This window comes from Toxotes jaculatrix, chromosome 20 (assembly GCF_017976425.1).
Source record: "Toxotes jaculatrix isolate fToxJac2 chromosome 20, fToxJac2.pri, whole genome shotgun sequence".
NCBI classification, from domain to species: Eukaryota; Metazoa; Chordata; class Actinopteri; family Toxotidae; genus Toxotes; species Toxotes jaculatrix.
Genome location: NC_054413.1, coordinates 9,290,878 through 9,313,725, shown reverse-complemented (window position 1 = coordinate 9,313,725; position 22,848 = coordinate 9,290,878). Strand labels below are relative to the sequence as shown.

At 41.1% G+C, this 22,848-nt stretch overlaps 1 protein-coding gene across 1 annotated transcript in view; it reads right to left on the bottom strand.

The window, feature by feature from the left end:
- Positions 1 to 22,848, bottom strand: part of c20h8orf34 (chromosome 20 C8orf34 homolog) — a 51,868-nt gene that overhangs the window by 14,836 nt on the left and 14,184 nt on the right. Inside the window, exons 5-10 of the mRNA XM_041066007.1 lie at positions 22,632 to 22,660; positions 21,572 to 21,735; positions 18,383 to 18,549; positions 4,884 to 5,019; positions 1,249 to 1,334; positions 1,040 to 1,113 (exon numbers count right to left, since the gene is read on the bottom strand). Of these exons, the coding sequence (XP_040921941.1) occupies positions 1,040 to 1,113; positions 1,249 to 1,334; positions 4,884 to 5,019; positions 18,383 to 18,549; positions 21,572 to 21,735; positions 22,632 to 22,660 (656 nt within the window). The remainder of the gene's footprint in view (positions 1 to 1,039; positions 1,114 to 1,248; positions 1,335 to 4,883; positions 5,020 to 18,382; positions 18,550 to 21,571; positions 21,736 to 22,631; positions 22,661 to 22,848) is intronic.

Here is a 22,848-nt window from a genome sequence, read left to right as displayed (position 1 = left end):
TAAATGCAGCAAGTGGATATGAAGGTCAGTGGTAGGCAGAGAAAATGGATCTAGTTGAAAGCTGAATTAATTAGCTAGAATCTCTCAGAAAGATGTTATTTGCTCTTAAAACTGAACCTGCTTTTCTCCTGCAAGCCCCATTTTAAAAGGTATTTGTCTAAAAGCCAGTTAACACAAATAAGAAAATGGGAACAAAATATGCAGTTTGATGTTATGATAAGGTGCACACTTTCTCTCATTTCTGGATGGTGTCTTATATATGCTTTTGGTCTACTCCGTCAGACTTCCGACATACAGGCTTTGATTCAGAGAGTCCTTCAGTCTCTGAAAGTCTGCTCCCAGTTAGTCTGGAGCCTCTCTGCATCTGCTCCACACACGGAGCAATGCCTTGGCTCCAAGCCCCTTTTTTTCTTTAAATAATGCTGTAAAAAACCTTGTCTAACACTTAGATTAGGTAATTATTTTTAAAAAAAAGTATTGGCTTTTTTTTGGAGGGTAATTATACAAAGGTACAGGCGTCTTAGCTGACCACTTTATGAACAGCATGTGAGTGTTTGTCTGTGTTTGAGTCTGGTGTGTGCCACATTAGGCCTCTATAGATTTCTTCCCTGAAGCATGTGAGGTTATCACGCAGTTCTCCTATTGAACAAAAACTGTGTGTACTCCTATAACCCATAAATATTTTGCTCTATTGTATAAAACCTCTAAATGAGCCTCAATTGTCATTGTGTCACCAGATACTCTTTTCATTTATTCCTTTCAGATTCCACACAAGTGCCCTTAGAGGTAAGCAAAGTGATATAGGGTGATTTCTAATTGGGGTATCAATTGTTCAGAGCTATCAGCTGTTGTGTAAGCTGAAATGCCCACATAAAGATGGATCAGTTTTGCTTGGGTTTTGTCCTATTAACAAGATGCCTGAGGTGGTTTACGCTCATTCTCAAACATTAGGGGCTGAGGAGGAGAGAGCGACCTGGTAATTGATGGCTGTGTAAAGTGATCTTAATTGTTTGGTGATGGATGTAGGGAGGACACTTACAGAGCTCGACACTTGAGACAAGGCCTCGCATTCCTGCAACCGTCCCGCCACCGTGTCGACCCCGGGCAATGGAGCTGCTCCCGACAGCGCACATAAACAGGAAAAAACAAAACAAAACAGAACGACAGAGCAGAACATGAGGACATGTAAAAAGAGATATAAAACAAATAAATAAATACTTTGAATTTGAACCGTGTTATGCAACTTACAGGAGATGTCAGGTACAGCTTGTTCAGATATGAGAGGCCTGTGCTCCTCTTCAGATCTGCTGTCTGATAGATTGTCCCCCTGCAACCTAGAAACAACACGTAACCCATATACACCACTGTACACACTGGCAACAGATTGCATTTAAATAATCTCTCAAATCAGCATTTTTCAGCCACTGCAATGCATGTTTGGAAACTAAATGTCAGATAACAAACGGACAAACAAGTTGCTATCAGTCTGAGGTGATGAGACAAAGAGGAAGTGTTTAGTGAGTTTATAATCTCTTCTTTTGCAAAATCTGGGATGGTACCAAGAAATGAGGAACATGGGGGGGGGGTCATCTCTGGGGCAAAGATCCCATATTTTCATCACTGCTTCTCAAATTATGTCTGAAATATTCCTTTATGTCTGAAATAGCTAACTTGTTTCAGAAGTAGCTTAACTCTTCTTACTGGAAAAGCAAAACAAAAAAAAAACAACTCAGATTCAGTTTCTTAAATCACTCAGTTACTGATCTTTAACATGATGCGTTTTCAGTGGGAAGATAAACATGTTACACATGGCTTTTTGCTGCATTCATACTCTTCAACAAACTAATTCACACACTCTTAACAACAGTATGGAATTAAACCAGCATTTACTTTCTTAAAGCATATTTTAACGACTGTAAATCATACCACATATTAACTGTAATTACACTCTACTTTAGCTCCAAATTCTTTTGCTGCATGTTATTTTCAGTGTCATCAGTGCAACCATTAGCCAAAGACAAAGTAAAGCAATCCATACGCGTTTATGGCACGACTGCATTCCGCCACAGCCGCAGGGCCTCTTGGGTTCTACCTCTACAATGAGGGTAAAAGCAGAACGCTGCTTTTTAAAGTGTATTCTATTTCTTTCCTTCTTTATACATCCCTCTCCTTGTGTCCCCCTCTCTTTAATGGTCTTTATAATACCATTAAACAGTACCCAAGATGACTATCACAAGGCCTTCACATTCCCTGAACAAAAGCTGCTCATAGCCGCAAGTCCTGACTACCATTCCCTCAGTACATTCCTGATATGAAAGCAATTAATTTAATGAGAACTACAAGCCCAAAAGAGGTTTGTGGAGATCTATCCATTTCCTTGGACTGCTCCGCCAACTCCTTCGGACTATGCCCAAGATATGCGATGCGTTTGCACACGGGAGGTTTTGCGGCAGCGGCACATAGCCATTAAAAGAACTGATCGAGTGCATGGAGGAGGTGGATGAAATGCTGGTGTGACCACAGCTATAGCCCAAGAGACAGAGACACGGCCACAACACACAGGCCACATGGCACTTTACACTTCAACCAACCAGTAGAGAGCCAGAGGAAGCAGCGTGTTTCCTGACCTGCCACAGCTAGTTAGGAGCCACACAGGCTGACTGGGCTGTTCGGTGGTGTGGACAGTGTCTGGACAGAAGGGAAGGAAAAGGACAAACGCTGAGAAAGGTGTCTAATGAGGCTGGGATCAGTTTCAATATAGGGTCAGCAAGCTCAAAAAGTCAAGTGTTGCTGCCAAGCAGTACTAAATAATAATGATTTTACCCTTGATTTTAAAATTTAAGAGAACAAGCCAATATTACAGAACCATATATAGATATATATATTACATAAGATGATATACACTGGTCTTGGAATCCTTGGAATGACCTGTACCATGACAGGTGGATCTTAAACGCACAGTAAGATTCAAGAGTGCTGCTGGAAATGAATAAAAGCTTGCTGTGAAGGAACAGAGTTGTCGCCTTCACGCTGTGGGTGTGAAAGTAAGCGTCACCTCTCCTTGGCTTTGGGTGGTACGTGGTAGAGCCAAGTGGTTTATTCTTGTTTGACTGCTTAAAAAGCTAGGGGGAGTGAATAGAGCGTGCGTGCTGTACAACCAAAGTGTAACGCACGGAGTGATGGACCTCACTGACCCTTAAGAGCTCATATGGAGGAAAAAAAAACTGAGCTGAATTCAAATGTGTTTGCTGGAGGTATGTGAGTATGTGAGGAATGCTTTCTCAATTAGGGTCAGTGTTCACACACACATGCAGGGTCAAGCAACCCTCTACTATCTCTGTGAGAGAGTTATATCAAAATGAAAGCATCTCATTTCTCTAGGGCCTTCATTTTAAACTAAATTAATTCTAAAAACTTCTAAAAGTCTGTGTGCAAGGTCACATCTGTACAGTAGTAGTGTCTGCAGGTGTGAAGCACAAGGGCATTAACTGTGCCACATATGTTAGTCCTCTGAGGAGCACGTTTAAAGGTTGGCCCCTTACTGAGGCCTGTTTGAAAGGTGTTTCTGAGAATCCCATCAAGACAGTGCTAATGCACATAAAGCATAAAGCCTGTTAGGATTGCCCCTCTCCAAACTCCTCCCTGACCTCTGCCCGCAGTATCTTCTTTTCATAAAACTCAGTGTGTATGCATGTGAAGACACGAATGCACATGTTTTATGAGTAAATTCATGAGTATCTGTGTGCGTGTGCATTCATGAACTCCTGCACAACCCCTGATTTCAGAATTTCTGTCTCCAGAACAGCACAAAAGGCATACCACGTGTGCAACACTTTTCCAGCTTACTGATCTGTTTATGACCCTTACACGCACCAAAAATGACTATGAAATACCACGACTCCTTCGCCAGCAAAACTTGGGAAAGATTTGGTGGTCAGGTTAAAGAGGACGAGGCAAGAATTTGGCCCGAACCAGAAGGAGAGGGGAAGACAGAGAAGGAGAACAGATGTCTGACATTTTAGTCAGGAAAAAAAGACTCAAGACCCAAAAAGGACTCCAGATACAGATGCTGCTTCGCTTTGCCACTGATTCTACCGGAGAACCCAACAATAAGCCAAAGGTATAAACTATTTGGTTAAAAACATCCAGTCGATAAACTGCCAACAAAAAACTCCAGCGATACAATTCACCCTCCTGCAGGACCTCTGACAACATCCTACAGGCTATGCATGCAACGAAACTGATAAGCAGCATGAATGAAAGAAGAGTAGGAAACAAACAAATTCCAAACCCCAAACAGAGGAGGCTGTGCAAGCAGACTTGTGCCTGGCGTCTCACCGAAGAGATACCCGTTTATCTTAGACTGGCATCAAGGAAGAGTCCTGCCCACACCTGCCTGTGGTATCACACCCAACACATAGCAATCTGAGTGCTACACTGATACTGTGGATTGGGGGGAACAGGAAATGTGTCAGAAGAGAAAAACAGTGATAGAGAAAGGATGATAATGGAGATGATTATCCACGCTAGAACAAATTTGTGAATGCGCTTTAGATATGATATTATTCTCTGTTTTGGATGTTGTGGCATGCTACCTCTGATACAAATGCAAAGAGAGCGAGTGGGAGAAGTGGAGGTTAGGGCACGAGGAGGAGTCATCAGTTGGGATAAGAATGAGGTTGGATGTTAAAAGGAAAAAAATGTAATTACAGTACTTGCCACAACTTATTCATGATACGGATTCTTATCATTTAAGGTCTTAAAGCAATAGTTTTGACATTATGGCAAAAAAATGTATTTACCTTCTTGCTGATTGTGTTTTTAAAAAAAAACAACGTAATCTCTCCTTAAGGCACCAGATAAGAGAAGGTAGAAACATTTACCTGGCACACCTAGAGCAGATGTTGAGCGTAACTTTGGCCTGCGGTTCAGGCTGATAGGAGCTGCGTCCCTGGCTGAATTTACTGCCGGATGGAGCCAGGCCTGTCACGCCCTCCATCCGCAGGTCATCCAGGTCCTCTGGGGGAGGGGGTTCGAGCCAAAGAGACACAAGGAGACACAGAGGAAGGAAACCAAGGAAAAGGGAGAGAAAACAGGACAGAGAAAGGACAGTCATTAATCATACTTTGGTCTCTAACCTGTTAATGTGATGCCCAGTGATGAAAGTCTACTTAGAGCTAAAGAAGCAAGCAAGCAAGCACATCACCTTAAATAAACACTCCCTCACACGCACTATGCACACACACATACATGCACAAAAACATGCAGATTTAGAGGTTAAAAAAATATTTCACAGAATCAACACAAAACTCTTTGTTGTAGGGAGCAACGGGGAAGACTTGATGACAGCATCACAGCACGGCGGCACAGACACAGGAAGGGTACGTTAACACGCCGAGGCCGAGGGGGACAAAGAACAATGAAGTCGACAAGGAAGAATTCGTGGAGAGCTGGAAAGTTGGGTTTCGTCTGATCTCTCCCTGTGTCCTTGAGAGCAAAAAAACTCTAAGAGCACACACACATAGACCCTCTTCCCTCTGACTCTATCCATATGTATCAGACACGCCAGCATTGTTCATCCAAACCCTCTTATGGCTACTTATGAACACCTGCTTACACATGCAAAAATACACAGTTAACAGGTGCAAAGGTCTTTTTTCCACTTTCTTTTCCCATGTACATGTTAAATAAACTTTATTTCTGTCTGCCCTCCCTCTTTTTTCTAAGATATCTGCTTTATGTCAAAATACAGCTGTTCTCTGTGAAGTGCTATACACATGGAACGATTCAAAGTTTGACATTTGGATGCGATTCAAGACTAAACAGGACCATCAGCTATCACATGGTGGTGCTGAATTTTTGGTATCAGGACAGAGCATGATACACGTTAGACCCTGTTCTAGCACGACGGCGAAGCAAAAATCATGCCAATAACAAATTTATAAGATAAGATTTATGAAAGAACAGCAGTGAAGTGGATTTTAATGAAGTCACTGCTTTCTGTAGCAAAGCACAGATTTGTAACGGTTTGTTAAATATAACCGAGGATCAAAGGGGACAGTCGGAATCAGCCGGACCAAATTGGTTTTGTATGCATCCTCAAGAGATAAAACACATTGCAGTACTTTCCGTGTTATGAGAATGAGTCGACGAGCGGCTGTCTGGACTCTTACTTGGTTAAGTGTTCTGGTCAAGCCTTTTCAACACATGTTGAATCACACAGAACATTTTGACTGGTCACCATAACAATATTTGTCCCATGCTTCCCATTAGACCAGAAGAATCTAGGAGCTTTGCCAGTGAGTTGGGTCGCCTTCAGGACATACAGTATATTCTACCCTCTTGCTACCATTGTTTCCGCTCTTAGACATACAGTACAGTACGTGCTTGTCTCTTCTGTGTATGTGTGTATGTAGTTATTTGAAACCAACATTGATACTTTTCAATTTGGGCTCACATTACTTGAGCCTCAGTTTATAGGAGGAAAAAAAAAATGGGCCTCACACCTTGAAAGATGAGAGTGCATGACTAATCACCTGGATTAGATTGGATGACACTTATTCATGAGAACTCTCTCTCCCTCCATCTATCAGCATGGCGCACAGCCAGAAAATCTCACCTGTCAGACACCTGAATGCAGTACTTCAACCCAAGCTGCTTATATCTGACTGTACCGTGACCAGGTACGCTAAGACAGAGTCTTGTGTTGATTTTTAAGTTAGGTTTTTCACAAACCACAGTGCACAAGCAAAAATAAACAAGAATAGACGCATGTGTAGTCTGCTGTCTTTTAGCCCACTAAAAGCCATGCATGTGGTGTGGCTCTGTGGATGGCAATGTTGGTCTTTTCTGTTTGTCAGTTTTTCCACCAATTTGGTCCTGAGTGAAATCTCTTTCTCTCTCTCTCAACTATTGGATGGCTTACCGTAAAATTTGGTACAGACATTCAAGTTCCCTTGAGGATGTATTGTAATAACTTTGCTGATCCCCTCCCTTGAAATCTAGCAGGTCAAAACGCAGATGTGGGGAGCTAGAAAACCTCTGTCCAATTAAAAAAAAAACAAAAAAAAAAACATATATATATATATATATATATATATATATATATATATAATCCATTAACTCCTAATCTGAGAAAGGCTGTTTTTAAAAGGTTTCAGGCCTTTCAATTGAAAACTTTAAATAATCATAATGTTGTAAATGTAATAGTGCTGCATTATGTTTCTCCAAATCATATGAGTGATATGACCGTTGACATTTTCAATTACATAAGTCAGTTTTAGAGACAAAAAAACTGATTCACAAACTGATCTAAAAGATCTAAATCAAAATGTTTATCCAGGACCTTCACAGAAGTCCAGAAGACACTGGATTTTTTTACATCTTGAATGCTGACAGCAGTTCGTGTCCAGGCTTTCTGAGAAAGAGTGTTGTTTTAGTGTTTCGAGAAGGACAGATACATTCCCGTAATACCCTTAAGCAGGGCAATATTAAATGTCCCATTCATCATGGTATGCATTGGACGGGGAGGAGGGGGGGTGGGGACAGAGAGAGCCACCAGCGATTTGGGCAATTTGCTGGTCGTGGGAACTGCTCAAGTTTGGTCCTTCACCGTTTCCTCTTTTCTCTTCATCCATCCTCGCTTATCCCCTTTTTAACCATTTTCCCTTCTTTTACCGACTGACTAATGTGGCATGCCAGATTTTCTTCGGGTCACAGCCTGCGATACAAATCATCACTTGACACTTGGAAACATTCACTTGTGAGGCTGCAGCTTTCATAAAATACCAAAAGAATAACAGCAACCGGCTCTGACTCTGAAAGAGACCATGACCTCAGTGTACACAGCTGCCTGTCACCTCAATTCCTGCTTTGTCTTTTACACTTGTTTCCTTCAGGTCAAGATAAAATGACACAATAATGGAGAGAAAGACCGCAGTGTCTTACGGAAGAGAAAGCTAATCTCAGACACACAAAGGTCACTGAGGTAAACAAAGGCCTAGAGTGCATCCCTTTCCGAAAAGAGATTAGACTGTGCCTGAATGAAATGTAGCAGAAGTAGAAACACTTAGCAAGAACATTTTGTGCTAAAGCAAGTTGTTCTACACTTGCAACAGTTTGAACTTTGGGCCCGATAAGAGAAGAGAGGACAACATTTCCTGAAAAGGTCAGCCTAAATGGTTTTTGAATGTTTGTGCTTGTTTGAGGATACAGATGAGTTAACAGCAAAAGACGACCTTACCCCCCAAATAGTACCCCACTACCCCCCACTACTACTGCTGTTCACTGTCCATGCACAAGTGTACTGGGTAGATTACAGGTACAAAAGTGTGTAACTGTATGAATTTGAAGCAAAGCATGGAAGACCGGTGACTTTGTTTAGATAAATGAGGGATACAAAAAGACTGAATTGCCTTGTTGTAAGTTTAAATCCTCTTTTCTTGCCAAGAATGGGATTTGGGAGTGGGTGCAGCCCTTCATCTGTGCAACAGCAGTCTGAATCTCCGCCTTGTCAGCACTCTATGACGCCGATTCCAACTCTGAACTTTCTACTGGGAGAGGGAGGTGACAGATTTCTGTATTGACACCACACTGTCTCCGAGGAAGGCCTGTGTATGGAGTGCTAAAGTGATGAATATGTATCCCAGACTTCGGGGTTTGGGTGTTAGCATTGTAAATGACTGCTTTTACATGCACATAAGTACTCTGACGCATATGCTCACACTGTATCCTGATGACTAGAGGCCTGAAAATGACCACAGAAATGTTTTTTTTTTTAATTAGCTGAGAAAATTAAATTTTTGTGGTTTTATACAAACAGAAACAGAGACATTTAAAATCAGCGCACAAACTCGGATTAACAACTTATCCTCTGTAAGATTTTCATCAGCGAGTCAGGATTTGTTGGTTTATATGTCAAATTATGTTACAGCATTACGTAAAATGGACTAAATTTGGTGAAAAAAGGTTTTTTTAAATGGCCAAGTTACATATAATGGTTGTTTAAGCCGTGTTTAATTAACTATGTTTCATTGCGTAGCAGATCATAACAACACTTTAAATGTAGTCATTAAAATGATGTTAAGTCAACAATTACATATTACGTAACCTAGACTTCTGAAAACAAACTTTAAACACAACAAAGGGTTTTTTTCATTGCCAATTTACAGATTCATGCTCACACAGAAGATTTAGTGAACACATTTGGTACATTTACTGTGTCTAACTGTTCTTTTCCTCTCTGTGTCTACTTAGTCAAACACATCTGACTGCATGCATACTCTCCAGGTTCACAATAAAGCCCAGCATGCCTCCCACACAATACCACCATGATAAGTTTAAAGTGTGTCTCCTGTGAGACCAGTTTACCCTGAGACCATGACAGCCTCCCAGGCCTCGGTCTAGACACAACAAACGTCTGTCCACACTCGCCCGTTTGTCAGCCCGTCACATTTCCACTCCCTGGGCACTGGGGCAGCCATGCGTGTGTCCCTCTGTCTAAAGATGAGACATGGCAGATAAATAAAATGGATCTGCACTAGGGGTAGGTGGCGGGTGGGGGTGGGGGTAGTGGAAACTATTTGAGCGATGCAATCCCAACAAAAGGCCTGAGCGATGAGGAATTCCGTGCCGCAATCACTCACTCACAGTAAAGCCAGGAAGGAGCGGAGCAGAGCACACAGATAAAAAGTGTTTGTGTGCTCCTCTCTCCAAGTTTCCGTGTAATTTAATGTTGTTTAGATAGCGACGGACTGACTGGCTCTTTGCTGCTCTTTACGGGGCTAAAACCAGAGCTAAAGTCATAATTAGAGCACTGGCTTCACAAATAACTTAATATACACCTTCTTGGATGATGCGTTGACAGAAGCAAGGAGTGGAATCATCTAACACGCTGCCCCACACGTGGAGAAGGGAGACACGCACACACTCCATCATCTCCCGCACCAAATCCAAAGCATTCATCAAGTGCTTTGAGTTATTGTGTCTCATCTAAGCGACTTTTTCCATTCTTTCATGAGCAGTGACGACGTCTCACCGCATAACATTGGGCTCTAATTAATAGTCTGTAAGTGATAGATGCCTTGCTCTTTGCGACGTACAGTCAAAAGCTGCACTCAGTCACACACGGAGACCCACATGTGTGAGTAACGTACTCAGACGTATAGATTAAAAGGCATGCAGCATATACTCAACCCAGCACATACAGTGACACTTGCAGACCTCACACTTTCATTGCCCTCACACATACAACCAGCATTTGTGTTTCATTAAGCCTGGAGCACAAAGCCTCCACTCGGCGGTTAGTCGTCACACAGACATCTTTGATGTGAGTTGCGGCAGAGACGCATTTGTTTGGCTTTGTAATAAAAACAATATTCCAACTTACATTTCATAATTATGTCTCGGCTTTCAATAGTCCCCCCCCGCCTCCCCGGCCTCCTCCCCTCCTCCTGGCCTAAAAATATGCCCGTTAGGCTCCAAGTCCCCACAACTCTGAGTGCAGCAGTAAAAACCCTGATCAGAATCAGATGGGGACACACATGAGCAGGGTAACATCACAGCTCTGACGCCTGTGGAAAGTCTTATCGCAGGCTTTGGTGCAAACCTCCTTTTAACTCACTTTCTAACCGCAAATATTGCAGAGATTAGGACGTCACTGTAGACATATCAGAGCTTGATGCATTGATGCACTGATGAATGAAAATGCCAGTCATTGGGCTTGGATACAGTGGCTTCTTTGACTGCTTTGGAAATTTCAAAATGAACTTCAAATTATTGCTAAACTTTTATTTATGGACAGTGTTTTTTATTTGTTTTTTTTTGTTTTTTTTTAATGTACTACATAGCAAATATCAAAACGGCTGTCTCTAAGGACCAAGGCTGCCATTTACAACTCGAAACAATAATATTAATCACCAAAGAATTAAGTAATTCATCAAAAAAATGTGCCTGTACAAGAGAAGTGTAGCAAGAGGTTGTAAATGAACAGCTATTGAGAAAAAAAAAACTAAACACAAGCATAAATTAACATGAGTAATGTGATAATGTAGGTAGAACTGTGCAAGCAATTCACTCCTCTGAGCTCAGTTTTTCTTTTGCAGATCCTTGTTTCCCTGCTTGTTTGTGATAAACGCATAGATACAGCAGCAAACACACAAAACGTCAGAGGTGCAGCTTGACATTTGCAGTCACTCAAGCAAATAAATACACACACACACACACACAAGCACAGACCACTTATTATACACCAAATATTGTATAATGACATCAAGTCACCTGTCTACTTGTCTCTTAAATCTTAATCTTGAGGCAGACAGGAGCCAGGAAACACTGACGTAACTTTATGTTTTTAAATTTTACTTTTTACTGTTGTTTTTTGTTTTGTTTTTTTTAGATAAACCTGCCCACACCTATGCCGGGGGAGGTCTTTAGCTGATTAACTTATAATAAACCTATAATAACACAATGCTTCTATTCACACAAGTCCCTTATCTTTCATCCTAGATAACAACGCTATCCACAGCAATCATCCTTGTGTGTCTATCTACCATCTTTTGCTTCTGTCTGGCTACAGTAGCCACAATACAGCATCACTGTGTCCATTCAGCTCCTTTCCATTATGATAATCTGCTCAGTTCATCTAGGGCGCTTACGCACGCCAGAGATACATACAGTGACTGGTATTAGACCATGCTCTGCGTAATGACTACTGCTAGATTTATGGTATGATCACAGCAGTCTACTTGCCTATTGGTAATTGCTTCCAGTAATAGCACCGTAATACCACAGCAATTTGCCTCTCGATTAACGTATCCATCTGCACCATGGAGACTTTTACAGGCGTCAAATTGGGCGCAGTTAGACTTTTACTGGGGACATTCTTTTCACCATCGGGCCGGTGAAACCCTCAGAGGTGAGCCCAGCCCTTTCAAGCCTATACTTCAAGTGAAAGATTTAGTGCTGAAGCAACTTACACCACTGACATATAGGCTATGTTCTCATCCACCTCCTCCTCCTCTTCTCTCAAAGCACCATGATGATACGGCTGTGTTGTTGGTTTGCATTGTTTCCAAGGCAACTGTTGTGTCTTTTGCTGTTTGGGCAAGGATGAAGGGACTGATGGGGGTGATGGGAGTTTGTGTGTGTTGTTGCTGTTGCTGGCGTCGGGTCGTGCAGGCCTTGTCTGCCAGCACTGGCAATATGAATTTTGGCCCAAGGCAGAGGACAAAGAGACAGATCTTAGCCATGTTAGCACCGCAATCAGTCCATTCAGACGCATGCAAGGATGATACACGATACAGTTACAACAGGTTACATCACTACATCCAGTGATATGATAGCACCAATGTTCTTTACAGTGGTTCAAAGTAAGTACCATTTACTCAGGCACTGTACATGTACATTACTTTATCACTTTATACATCTACTTCACTACTTTCCACAAGAAATGTAGAGGTTTTTTTCTCCTCTACGTTTATGTCACAGTAGTATTTTACTGTGCTGATTAAGATTTTACACACAAACATATAATGAGCTAATAAAATTTGATGCATTGTTTAAACTACCCAAGAGAATGGGTCGCCCCACTTTTGCCAGACTATGAGTCTGTATAGCTATGCTAGCAACTCTGTGTGTGTTTCTATGTGAGCACACAAGGACAAAAAGTATTGTAAAGTAGTACTGTAAAATAAATACTGTAATAAAGTATTTACTTTTGTTTTATACTCCGAATATATGGCAAGATTTTCAAGGGGGCTATCATTAATATTCACAGCAAATATTTGTCATGCCTATCTGCAATAAAGCCAAAAACAACAGATTAGCTTTAAACACAGAAAGTCATTTAGAAGGACTACATGTTCTCCATGAGTTGAAAGGCTAAGACCTTAATCTTTTAAGGCCAGGGGGTGTCGATGGAGTTGAAGTCCTACTAATACAGACATTTTTAAACTTCGAGTTCAGGATAGTAGAGAAAGTAAAGATTGAGAAAGATTGTGGGGGGAAAAAAAACCTTTGGCTCACTCCTCTATGGTTTTATAAAAAAAAAAAAAAAGCCACTTTATCATACTTCAGGCAGCGCTTGATCAAGAAAGATATAACGTCCTCAGACAAAAGAGCCACACACAGGCATTGTAACTCATCCACCAGACACTGCTTTATTCTGTGTGTGTCAAAGATCAGACAGAGCTTCATCAGACTCTCATCCTGTCTCCATCAAGTCTTCACTGTCACTGTGAATTAGTGACAGTGGGTAAATCTTCGCTCACGTCCTCCTCTCCTGTTTCAGGAATCATCCCAGAGTGGGCTGACATACTAAAAAGCGTCTGTGGACTCATGAAGGGATCTGATGACTCCCGTATACTGCATATGCTTTACTCTGTTAACCTCTTCTACATTGGAAATGTATGTGAATGTGAAACAGGTTCTGCTATAAACAAGAATACGTTTTTCATTGCCTATAGGAATATAAATCACACTTATTTTATACACAAAAGCAAATTTTGAAAATTTGGAGGGTATGTCCCTGAAATGGAATACTTCCACCAAGGATGACGAGAACAGTAACTTTACAGTGGGGAACTGGCTAACTCGTCTCATTAACTTACCATAAAATAACACTGCAAAGCCAAAAACAGGGTGTTTCTCCCCACACACTGAACTCAGCTTGTTTCTTATTTCAGATCAGTATAAAACTGTGGTCTCACCGCCTAGCGAAAGCTAAAATCTTGACATTTTCCGTGGTTTTACAAGAACATGTGAGTCATATTCATTTTCAGTATGGTTTTAACTGTGGTAAATATTAAGCGCAGAACTAATGAAAACAACTGGGAAAACACAGTGCCATCCCTGAGAGCAGCAAGAGAATCAATAAGACTTAACCTCTAAGCTGATTTTATTTTCTCTTTTTGGAACAATCTGAACAAAACAAATCAACCTTAAGCCATGTCTTTGGTTTTTATAATTGTATTCAGTTTGGAAAACCTTGGCTAGCAGTATTGTAAACCATTCCAAGAGGATCTTATTATTTTCTCATAAGCTCCTTATCCAGGTGCTGGCAAAAAGACACTACGTTTGGAAAACCCATCTGCTCAATCTGGAAATGGGGATTAGCTGCTAACTTTCTTTGTATCTCCTAACCCTGCTTTTATTACGCATCTTATTCTCTCACAGAAGTTGTAGTTGTCTAGGACAAACTACAGCTCCTTTCCTGCCTCCCAGTGGATATTTTGCAATAGGTTTAGTGTTCACTGTGGCTCTGAACTCTCCTCTCCTTATCCCCCAGAGGTTTTCTACACACAAACATGACTGATCACATCCACACCATGGGACATGCTCATTTCTCGCTAATATAATTGCTCACATTTGTGCAGTGTAGATCTTTCTGCACAGCAGCAATCAACACAACAAGGAGGCTCACAGCCAATTAGCAGGTGTGATGAACAAAGCTTTGCTCATCTGATAATACGACGAGAACATGAAGAAAAAACTGAAGTGCCTCTGGAGTTAACATATGTTCCTGTGGGATGAGTATTTTTAATCAGCAATTCATGGTACGTGATTGCAATATACCAAACACAACACTGAGTGTGTGTGAATGTGTGTCTGAAGAGAGATGTTTGAGAAGATGAGATCTGTGGAGGTTTATGAAAGTAAATCGGTGTCTTTGGTTTAAAGCATGTTTAAACATTATCTTAAGGGTCTGTCTTATGCGAGCCAGATTAGTGAGGTACTATTAGTGTACCTACAGTACAGATCATTGTACTGTAGGTGTTAAAGCCCATGCATGCTTTTTTGACAGCTTACCTAAATTCAAATGTATTCATCAGACACTAATAAGTGAACTACTGAAATAGTGTGAAAATACTTTTTTTGGCCAGGGCTCAAAATGTCCTTGCAGTTGTAATGTCATATTTTAACCACTAGATGTCATCCTAAGCAAATGCTTAAACGGATAGAATGCCTCCAACAATTGCTACATGTGGAAGACCATGAGGGGCACTAACTTCACATGTAGCAATGCACCATATAGCCTGTGGGCATGTTATCGATTAAAAAAACAATAATTTAAACCAAAATGAAGAGATAAGAGTGCCAAGAAATGGAAATTCATTGACAACATTAAATATTTTTTATGATAATTAGGGAAAAAGTGCATTCTCACTTATGGTGTCTATATAAACACAGCTATAGAACCTGTAATTTGTGCTATGTCACAGAAATGTGCTGGACATTTTAATCCACTGATTAACTTTATAGTTTAAACCCATTTAAAAGCAAACACCTACCCAGCTACTGTGTCCTCCAACTGAGCGGCTGACCATATGTTTTAACCTTCATGTGGACAGCAGCAAGGGAAAAAAAAATCTCCTTTAGGGATCAATATAATATCACATGTATCACCACCCCTGCCAAGGATCATCAGTCATCTTTGGCATGCATTTGGTCACAGGTACAAATTTTGTGCCAAGACCCCATCTCTCTGAATGTGGCCCAGAAATCCTCTGGAGGGTCATTCATTTCTCCAAGCCCACCAAGCCACCACATGCTGCATGTTAGCATCACTTTAATCAAGTCTACAGCAGTGAGGCCGGCCTTCCAGAGTGACAGTCAACACCTTGGAGAACACCGTGACCAGGCTTTCACAGAGGATCAGCAATGACTTTGCTGCATTACTTGCTTTGAATTACTGTCCTGGACTGTAGAGTAAAAGCCACTAGGGGAATACGCCTGGGTTTCAGAACTATGATCAAGGAGGGCCATCACAGACCATCAACATCCTGCTTTATGGCTCTATTTATCACTATTATAAGCTGTCCTGGGTCATGACTGTGTTTGGCTGATACAAAGGAAAGGAAAACTTGGTGTTGTTGCATTGTCTTCTCAAGATTTCTCCCACTTATCACAGAGGAGCACAGTGATATAGAACAGCTAAATGTAATTAGTACATGTGAGCCACATGTACTGTAAGAATTAAATCAATGCCTTCATAAATGTTACAGTCTTACAGGACTGGACCTACAGTAAAACTTAAATACACACTCAATAAACAGAATGTAATAAAAGTACAGAATTTATTTTGGTGGCACTGAAGCAGAAATAAAAACTTGTAGATGCTGAGGCAGCACTTCAGTCCAGTCTGTGTTAGTGCTCAAAAAGTCGGTTAACAAATTAGTCACTTAGCAAAAAAAAGTATCCCTTCTTTTTTTTTTCCAGACAAAACACAATTTTTAGCATCATTTTTGGTTCTAGTAACTTACATAGTATTTGATATTTTATATGCTAAACCAGCAATTAATAAAAAAAAGTATAATCATCTGCTGCAGCTCCACTCTGTGTAACCTGTGGGCCTCCCTGCCACACATCAGTAAAGAAACGTGACCCTCTGGATGACCCTGATGAAAAGATCCGGCTAACAAGCTCAAGTGCCTCAGTGCTGTGACAGTAGTAGAGCAGAGATTGAAGGTTTACGTACATTGTGTGTCACCACAGAGCAGCAGCTCTGAGGAGACTGGTAAGACACTGAAGCTCTATAATTGGGGCCCATGTTGTAGAAAGAGGGAAACAAAAAAGAACAAGTTGTAGTTTGTTATTCCTCAAATAAGTACTGTATGTCAGAGATTTGTTAGCTAACCCAGATGAAAGTAACACTCAACTGAATCCGTATAACAGCTGACTTTTCCTGGTATTAGCTACGACTTTCAACAGTTCACAGTAAGATGGATTCTTTTATAGAACGACAAGTGCAATAAATCCTATAAGTGATGCTTTGATTCTAAAATCTGTGCTGTATAGCTTTATAGCAGCTGCTGTGTGTGCATATGTGCATATGACCTTCGTTTGCAATAGTGTTACTATGCGGGGATAAGCCACTTTATTCAGCCCTGCAGGTAAAGATTACTACACAGCAAAAAACAAAGTGGAGAAGAACAAGCTTTGCCTTGCAAAATATTTCAGGCAACAAATTCAATTTGGCATGAGGCAGTACATCCTGTGTCTGCACAGACAGGGTGATGAGCTATCAGACCCTCCACTGCATAGAGCTAAAACAAGCTTTCACATCAGATACTGTTTTTTTTTTAACCCCCGCTGTCGCATTCCCATCCATCTCCAGTCAGCACACGATGGCATGACCGACATGAAGAAATGTAAGCATACACACACATGCAGATGTGAAAGCACAAAAAGTAAATCAATGGAGCTACTTCGTGATTCTCCAGTTGTCAGAGCGAATACCTTGACTCAAGGGCTGAGAACATTTGGCCTGACTACGTAAACAGGAAGCATAGTTTTCTTTAACAGCTACCACTAAAGTGCTCTTTAGTACAGCACATAAACAGACTGCTGCTTTGCTCATCCAGCCCTATACTCTCTATATACAGCAGGTATGCCTCCACAAGTCTGCCCATATGCAACAGCTCGCTTCCTTTTAATCTGTCCCCCTCTCCATCACTTATTAAAAGGAAATGTCCACCACTTTCATTTTAAAACTTTATTTTTCCTCAAATGCAGAGGCTACTTCTCTCTCAGCAAATGCTTTTCCACTTTTACCAAGATGCTTTTCCACAGCTCCCGGAGGAGATGTCTGAACATGGTGCATTTGATGGATGCAGCCAGGGAAAGTAATTACAATCGTATTAGCACTGTAAGATACAAGTTTCATGTTTTTTTTTTCCAGCAAAGAAAAAGCAGAAGCCACAATATCAGATGAAAGTGCCCTGTGACTTGACTGCTTTTTGTTTCCAGTGCAGTAATAATAATGGAAATAATAATATTCTTAAATGCAAGATACATCTGACATATAGGTGTCTTACAACATCTTATCTCTCATCTCTCATTTCCATGATAATGTCATATGTGCTCAAAACCCCCAAACCGTTATTTTAAGCTAGAAGGCATGTCATGTTACTGAAGTTTTACTTCAGTCTTTGAAATATAAAACCTGTGAGTGAATAACTCATCAAATATAAAATATTAAATCAATCATTTTTCCTAGTGTTCATGTGTATGACACATTAGATTACTTGGCTCGCTGGTGTACAAACACACACACGCACCATGCAGTCACACACACATAGGATAAACACAGCAAGCTGTTCTTGTATGTGGGCTGGTAAAAAAAAAACAGGTGTCTGTCTCACACACCAGCAGGGCATCTGCTGATACACACAGTGAGGTCTTGTACACCTGTCTGCCAGTCTGGTTCACAAGCAGCTCAATACTATGATCAATGGCAGCTACATTTAAACTTTGATTAAGATAATGTAATGGAATGCAACTGCGTGCAACATGTTGAGTCAGTGAAGTGCAGAGTACAACACAGCTAACACATGTTTGCATCTTATGTCTGTGCATGTAAGCAGGTGGTGTAACGTGACGCTACCCAGAAGCTCCATGGCATCGTCCTCATCCTCCATCTCTTCCTCTGCAACGGAGGGGGCCGGGCTGTGGACCGAATCAAAGGAGTCCTGGGACAACATGGCTGCCAGGAGCTTCTTATGATGCTGCTGCTGTTCCTTTAGCCCTTTGCTCTTTGTTTCCATCTTCAGGCTGAGGAAGACATGCAGAGGAGGAGTCACGGCTTAAGAGGAGCAAATGACTTTTAGAATAACTTTGTATTTGTATAACTAGTAATTACATCCTCTCATCTTACTCTGTCAGGCTTCTATCTCAGGCTTTCCAGCAATTACAGAATGCTGCATTTGCCTCAGTGGTGTGCATATGCACGGCCGCATTTAAAGTGTCTTTTACCGCTGCTTGCACTTGGAAGCCATTCCATGGTTGTTAGGGACAAAATAGCATCCAGTCATTTCAAGTGCCATGCAGGTGTAGTGCAACTTGCTATAAAAGGTTAGCGGCGAGAGGATAAGAAGGAATAATTGCTCCAAGGTGTGCAACAGTGCAACAGTTATAGCACTAACCACAAACCATTAGCAATAGTGTTTAGTATTTTGACTTGCTGAAAGTTTTTGTAGTTTTTAGGAAAACCAATCAAATCCTGCTGTTTGCCACAGGATGAAGTTTTGGAAATACACAATTCTTCTGCTAAATTCATTCCTGTCTACATGTTAGCATTTGCTATACAGAGTTTACAGTTCTCAGGTTGCCTCACAGGCTGTTTTTAATTTAGAACAATACATGGATGGGAAGAAATCAAACTTCATACTTCTTTTCCCACAAGCTTTGTGCATTTCTCAGGTGAAATGGGGTTATTTCTGTCTCAGCCTCGAACCATGGAGAACAGATGAAAAATGAGCAAATACTGCCTCCAAGTCCTATACAGTGAAAGATACTGACACAATTATGAAGGCTGACTTCTGCATCACCTTGATATTGGAAAAATTAATTTCCATATCCCACCAGCTGAGGGCGTGGATTAGAGAGCCGGAAGAGTATTAATTTGATGCTAATCTCAGTTTAATGGCTTCTATTTACAGATAATGGGAAGGGGTCATAAGATGACAGATATTTCTTCATACCCTCTGTATGGTATTTCTGTGATAATTAGATCTAATAATATGGGTGAGGCAAGGTGGTTGGTGTGATTCTGCACATCTGCGGTTTTCCACAGTTGTCTAGTCTCAATCTAACCATATCCTCTGGAAGAAAGTTGCACATTTTCCTGTGGCTTGAAATGAATTTCAAGCCAGAAAGTACACTTCAGTGTTGCAAAATTGAAAAATATGAAGAAAAAATAGAGAGAAAGATGGCGTTTGGGTATCTTGTGTGGTATAACTTTTATTACTTTTATTTTGTTGCACAATATTATGGGCTTATATCTTCTATGAAAATCTTTATCTCTCTTTGCCTGCTGGCAGCTGTATCAGCATATTTTTTCCCCATAGGGACCAACCTCAGGTGGTATAAACCAGTGATTAAAGAGAATAAATATGAACATGAAATTAAAACAGGTGTACACAGCTTTCCCTGCACCCCTGTTTATCACTATCTTCTCCTGTTATTATGTGCAATAAGTGCTCTGTATCTGTGGCGTTAAGAGAAAGAATATAGGCAGATACAGTATATGCAGTATATGGCACTGGAGGGGAAAGTCCCATTCCACTGAACAGACTGTCAAAACAAGCCATTTACTTGAATATACTTCTGCCACAGTTGCATCTGATTTCCCATGTGCCCCCTGCATTTATCCTTCTAGACTCTGCAGTCAGTCATACAGAGAGTCACCACCACCTGTCAGCTCTCCTTATGGTCCTCATTGACAGGTGGGCTGGAATGAGGGACAGAAGCAAGAAGATCAAAAATGAAAAACAAGTAAACTTACCAAAGTAAGAGGAGGAGGATGGAGTGGTTTGACAAACAAGGTCAGATACATGAGAAAATGTGTGGACTCCAGTCTGAAAGTATATGAGCACCAGAGGGGATGGCCTATTAAGGCTCAGTTGGGATTTTAAGAGAGGGCAGTGCTGGTCTCTGCCAGTTTTCCACTCACCCAGAGTGGTCATTTTTAGCTCCTCTTATACAAATTCTAAACTTCACCAAATTCTCGAGTAACTTGATTTTAAATGGATTAGAAGTCATACCTTACACCACTCTGTAACCTTACACAAAAAAAACTCCCACATATTTATTTATGTTTTTCTGATCTCCCTGTTTTTGACTTTGTGGCTTGGCCAGAAAACAGCGCAGAGGACATGAAAGTGATCTCAATCCTCAGACTGACTCTGGAGTGGGAGCAAGTTCCCAGTAAATGCAATTAAGAGTTTATATAAGTGATCTATCAGATGAGCCAAGCACTCCTTCAGTTAATGAGAGAAGGAGCTGTGATTATTTTGGGATGCTGCACCATCCCAAACACACAGCAGTGAGTTTCTCACACTCCTCATAGGTAAACACAAAACATCTCACTCATACGCATACGCACAGAGCAGAGCTCATCAGTGAGCCCACACACATCCCTATCTCCCAGCTCAGGCCTCTAACTAAGTGATTTCTCCCTATAATCCACCCATACAGTAACCTAATGAGATTAACACTGTGTATATGTCAGCTCAGGCCCGCGCATGATTTATGGTTTTATACCCGATCCTCCTCTAATTAGTCACATCAGTAGCTGCAGTGCATGTGACACGCAGACATGCTGAAAAAGTCACGTTACATTGCACATACACAGCACGCATGAACATTAAAGAAATAAAAAATTAAAAAAAGATCCTTAAGGGGCCGAGAAATGATTTAACAGTTCAATACGTGATTCAGTTGTATTGTCAAAGATAGGCCATTTTTAAAATAACATGCACAAAATTCCTTTAGCCTTAAGCACAAGGAAATGAGGTTAGCTTTAATTTGAAATTGGGTTGAAGCAGTATCATGGCAAGCATGTTTGATCGCGCCTTTGAAATGGGATTATCAAAACCATTCAGATGGGCATTCCTCAGGCAGCAGGAGCCACAGTGAGAAGTCTACCTCCTCATTTTTAAAAGAGCCAATCATAGTTTTGTAAAAATTTCTTCAGATTTTAAACTTTTTTTGTATTTAAGTGATTCACACTTGCGCACACACACACACAAAATCATAAATGTGAGTACACAAATATATAAAACCAATCACTAACCTCCCAGCAGGGCTGCTGTCTCCACTCCAACAAACTTCAGTTTTGGCCCGAGGGACAGGGGGGTGCAGCATTTCAGCAGCAAGTGGGTCTGCGTCCTCTTCCTCGCGACCAACCCACTCCCCGACTACCCGAGGACGCAACACTGAGTTATAGCCTCCCAAGTTCTAAAAGCGCAATAGAGAAAGATAAAGTGGCAAATCAACAAAGACAGAAAGAAAGACATAACTGTACAGAGAAAATGAGTAGAGTCAGAGAACTGCTATAAAATATTTTCTTAACACTGTGCACTTTTAACTGCAGCAAAGAATTATTACAGCAGTGAGAACATGTTCTTCACAATAATAACTGTGTCTGCCCTTAGGAAAAGTTTTGAAAAGCAGCACGGTATTGTCTGAGATCTGTCTCTCTCCGATTCCGCTCCCAAAGCCAGCCAGCACACATTTACAACACAGCTCCATAAAAAAAAAAAAGATATGTCTGCTTGTCTCTGACCAAATTCAGGATAGTATCAAATTCTATTGTCTCTGCATGATCAGAGCAGGTGTTTAGTATTCATTCCGTCCCGTCCCACAGAAAAGCAGGAAAATCTCTGGGCTTAGAGCCAAGGATGTTGGACATGTTCTGCTGCACTGAGCAAAAAGTGAAGTCCCTGTCAAAACATATGCCGTGTTTCTCATCCAGACCCATCATTTCCAAATCGCTCTGTGCATCTCCAACCTGGGCAGCTACTGCACTATTCAGTTGGGAGAGAATTGGGGTCAGGCAAGGACAAAGACAGGGCTCAGACAAAGCATTGCAAGTAAGATGCACAGTGAAGCAGCAAAGGAGAGGGAGATGGAGGACATGCTTACTGAAGTATCATGCTCACATATTACTCCCATGAGATAGCAGTTCATCATCAGAAAAATAGCTGTGCTGTTCTGTCAACCAAGTGAAAGTTATGAAACATGGGTTTTACTTGATGTAGTATGAGCGAAGCTGCAGAGTGTTGAGTGACAGAACTACTTCTTGGCAGTGTATATGCGAGGTTATGGAAGACCCCAGTCTAGTTAATATCTACCTGGTCGAGCTCATCAGAGATGGCAATGCCTGGAGAGAGAAGAGAATGGTTTAAAGCACAGAGAAGCATCTAATGCAGTTCAAAATCCCAGCTTAGACTGCTTCTGAGCTTAGCGGCGAGCTTGTAAGATTAGCTGCTCGATCCGTTTCCCTCTCAGGATTTACAGTGACATTTACAGAAAGGTCTACACTTTAGTTCTGTATGTTAAGATGTATTA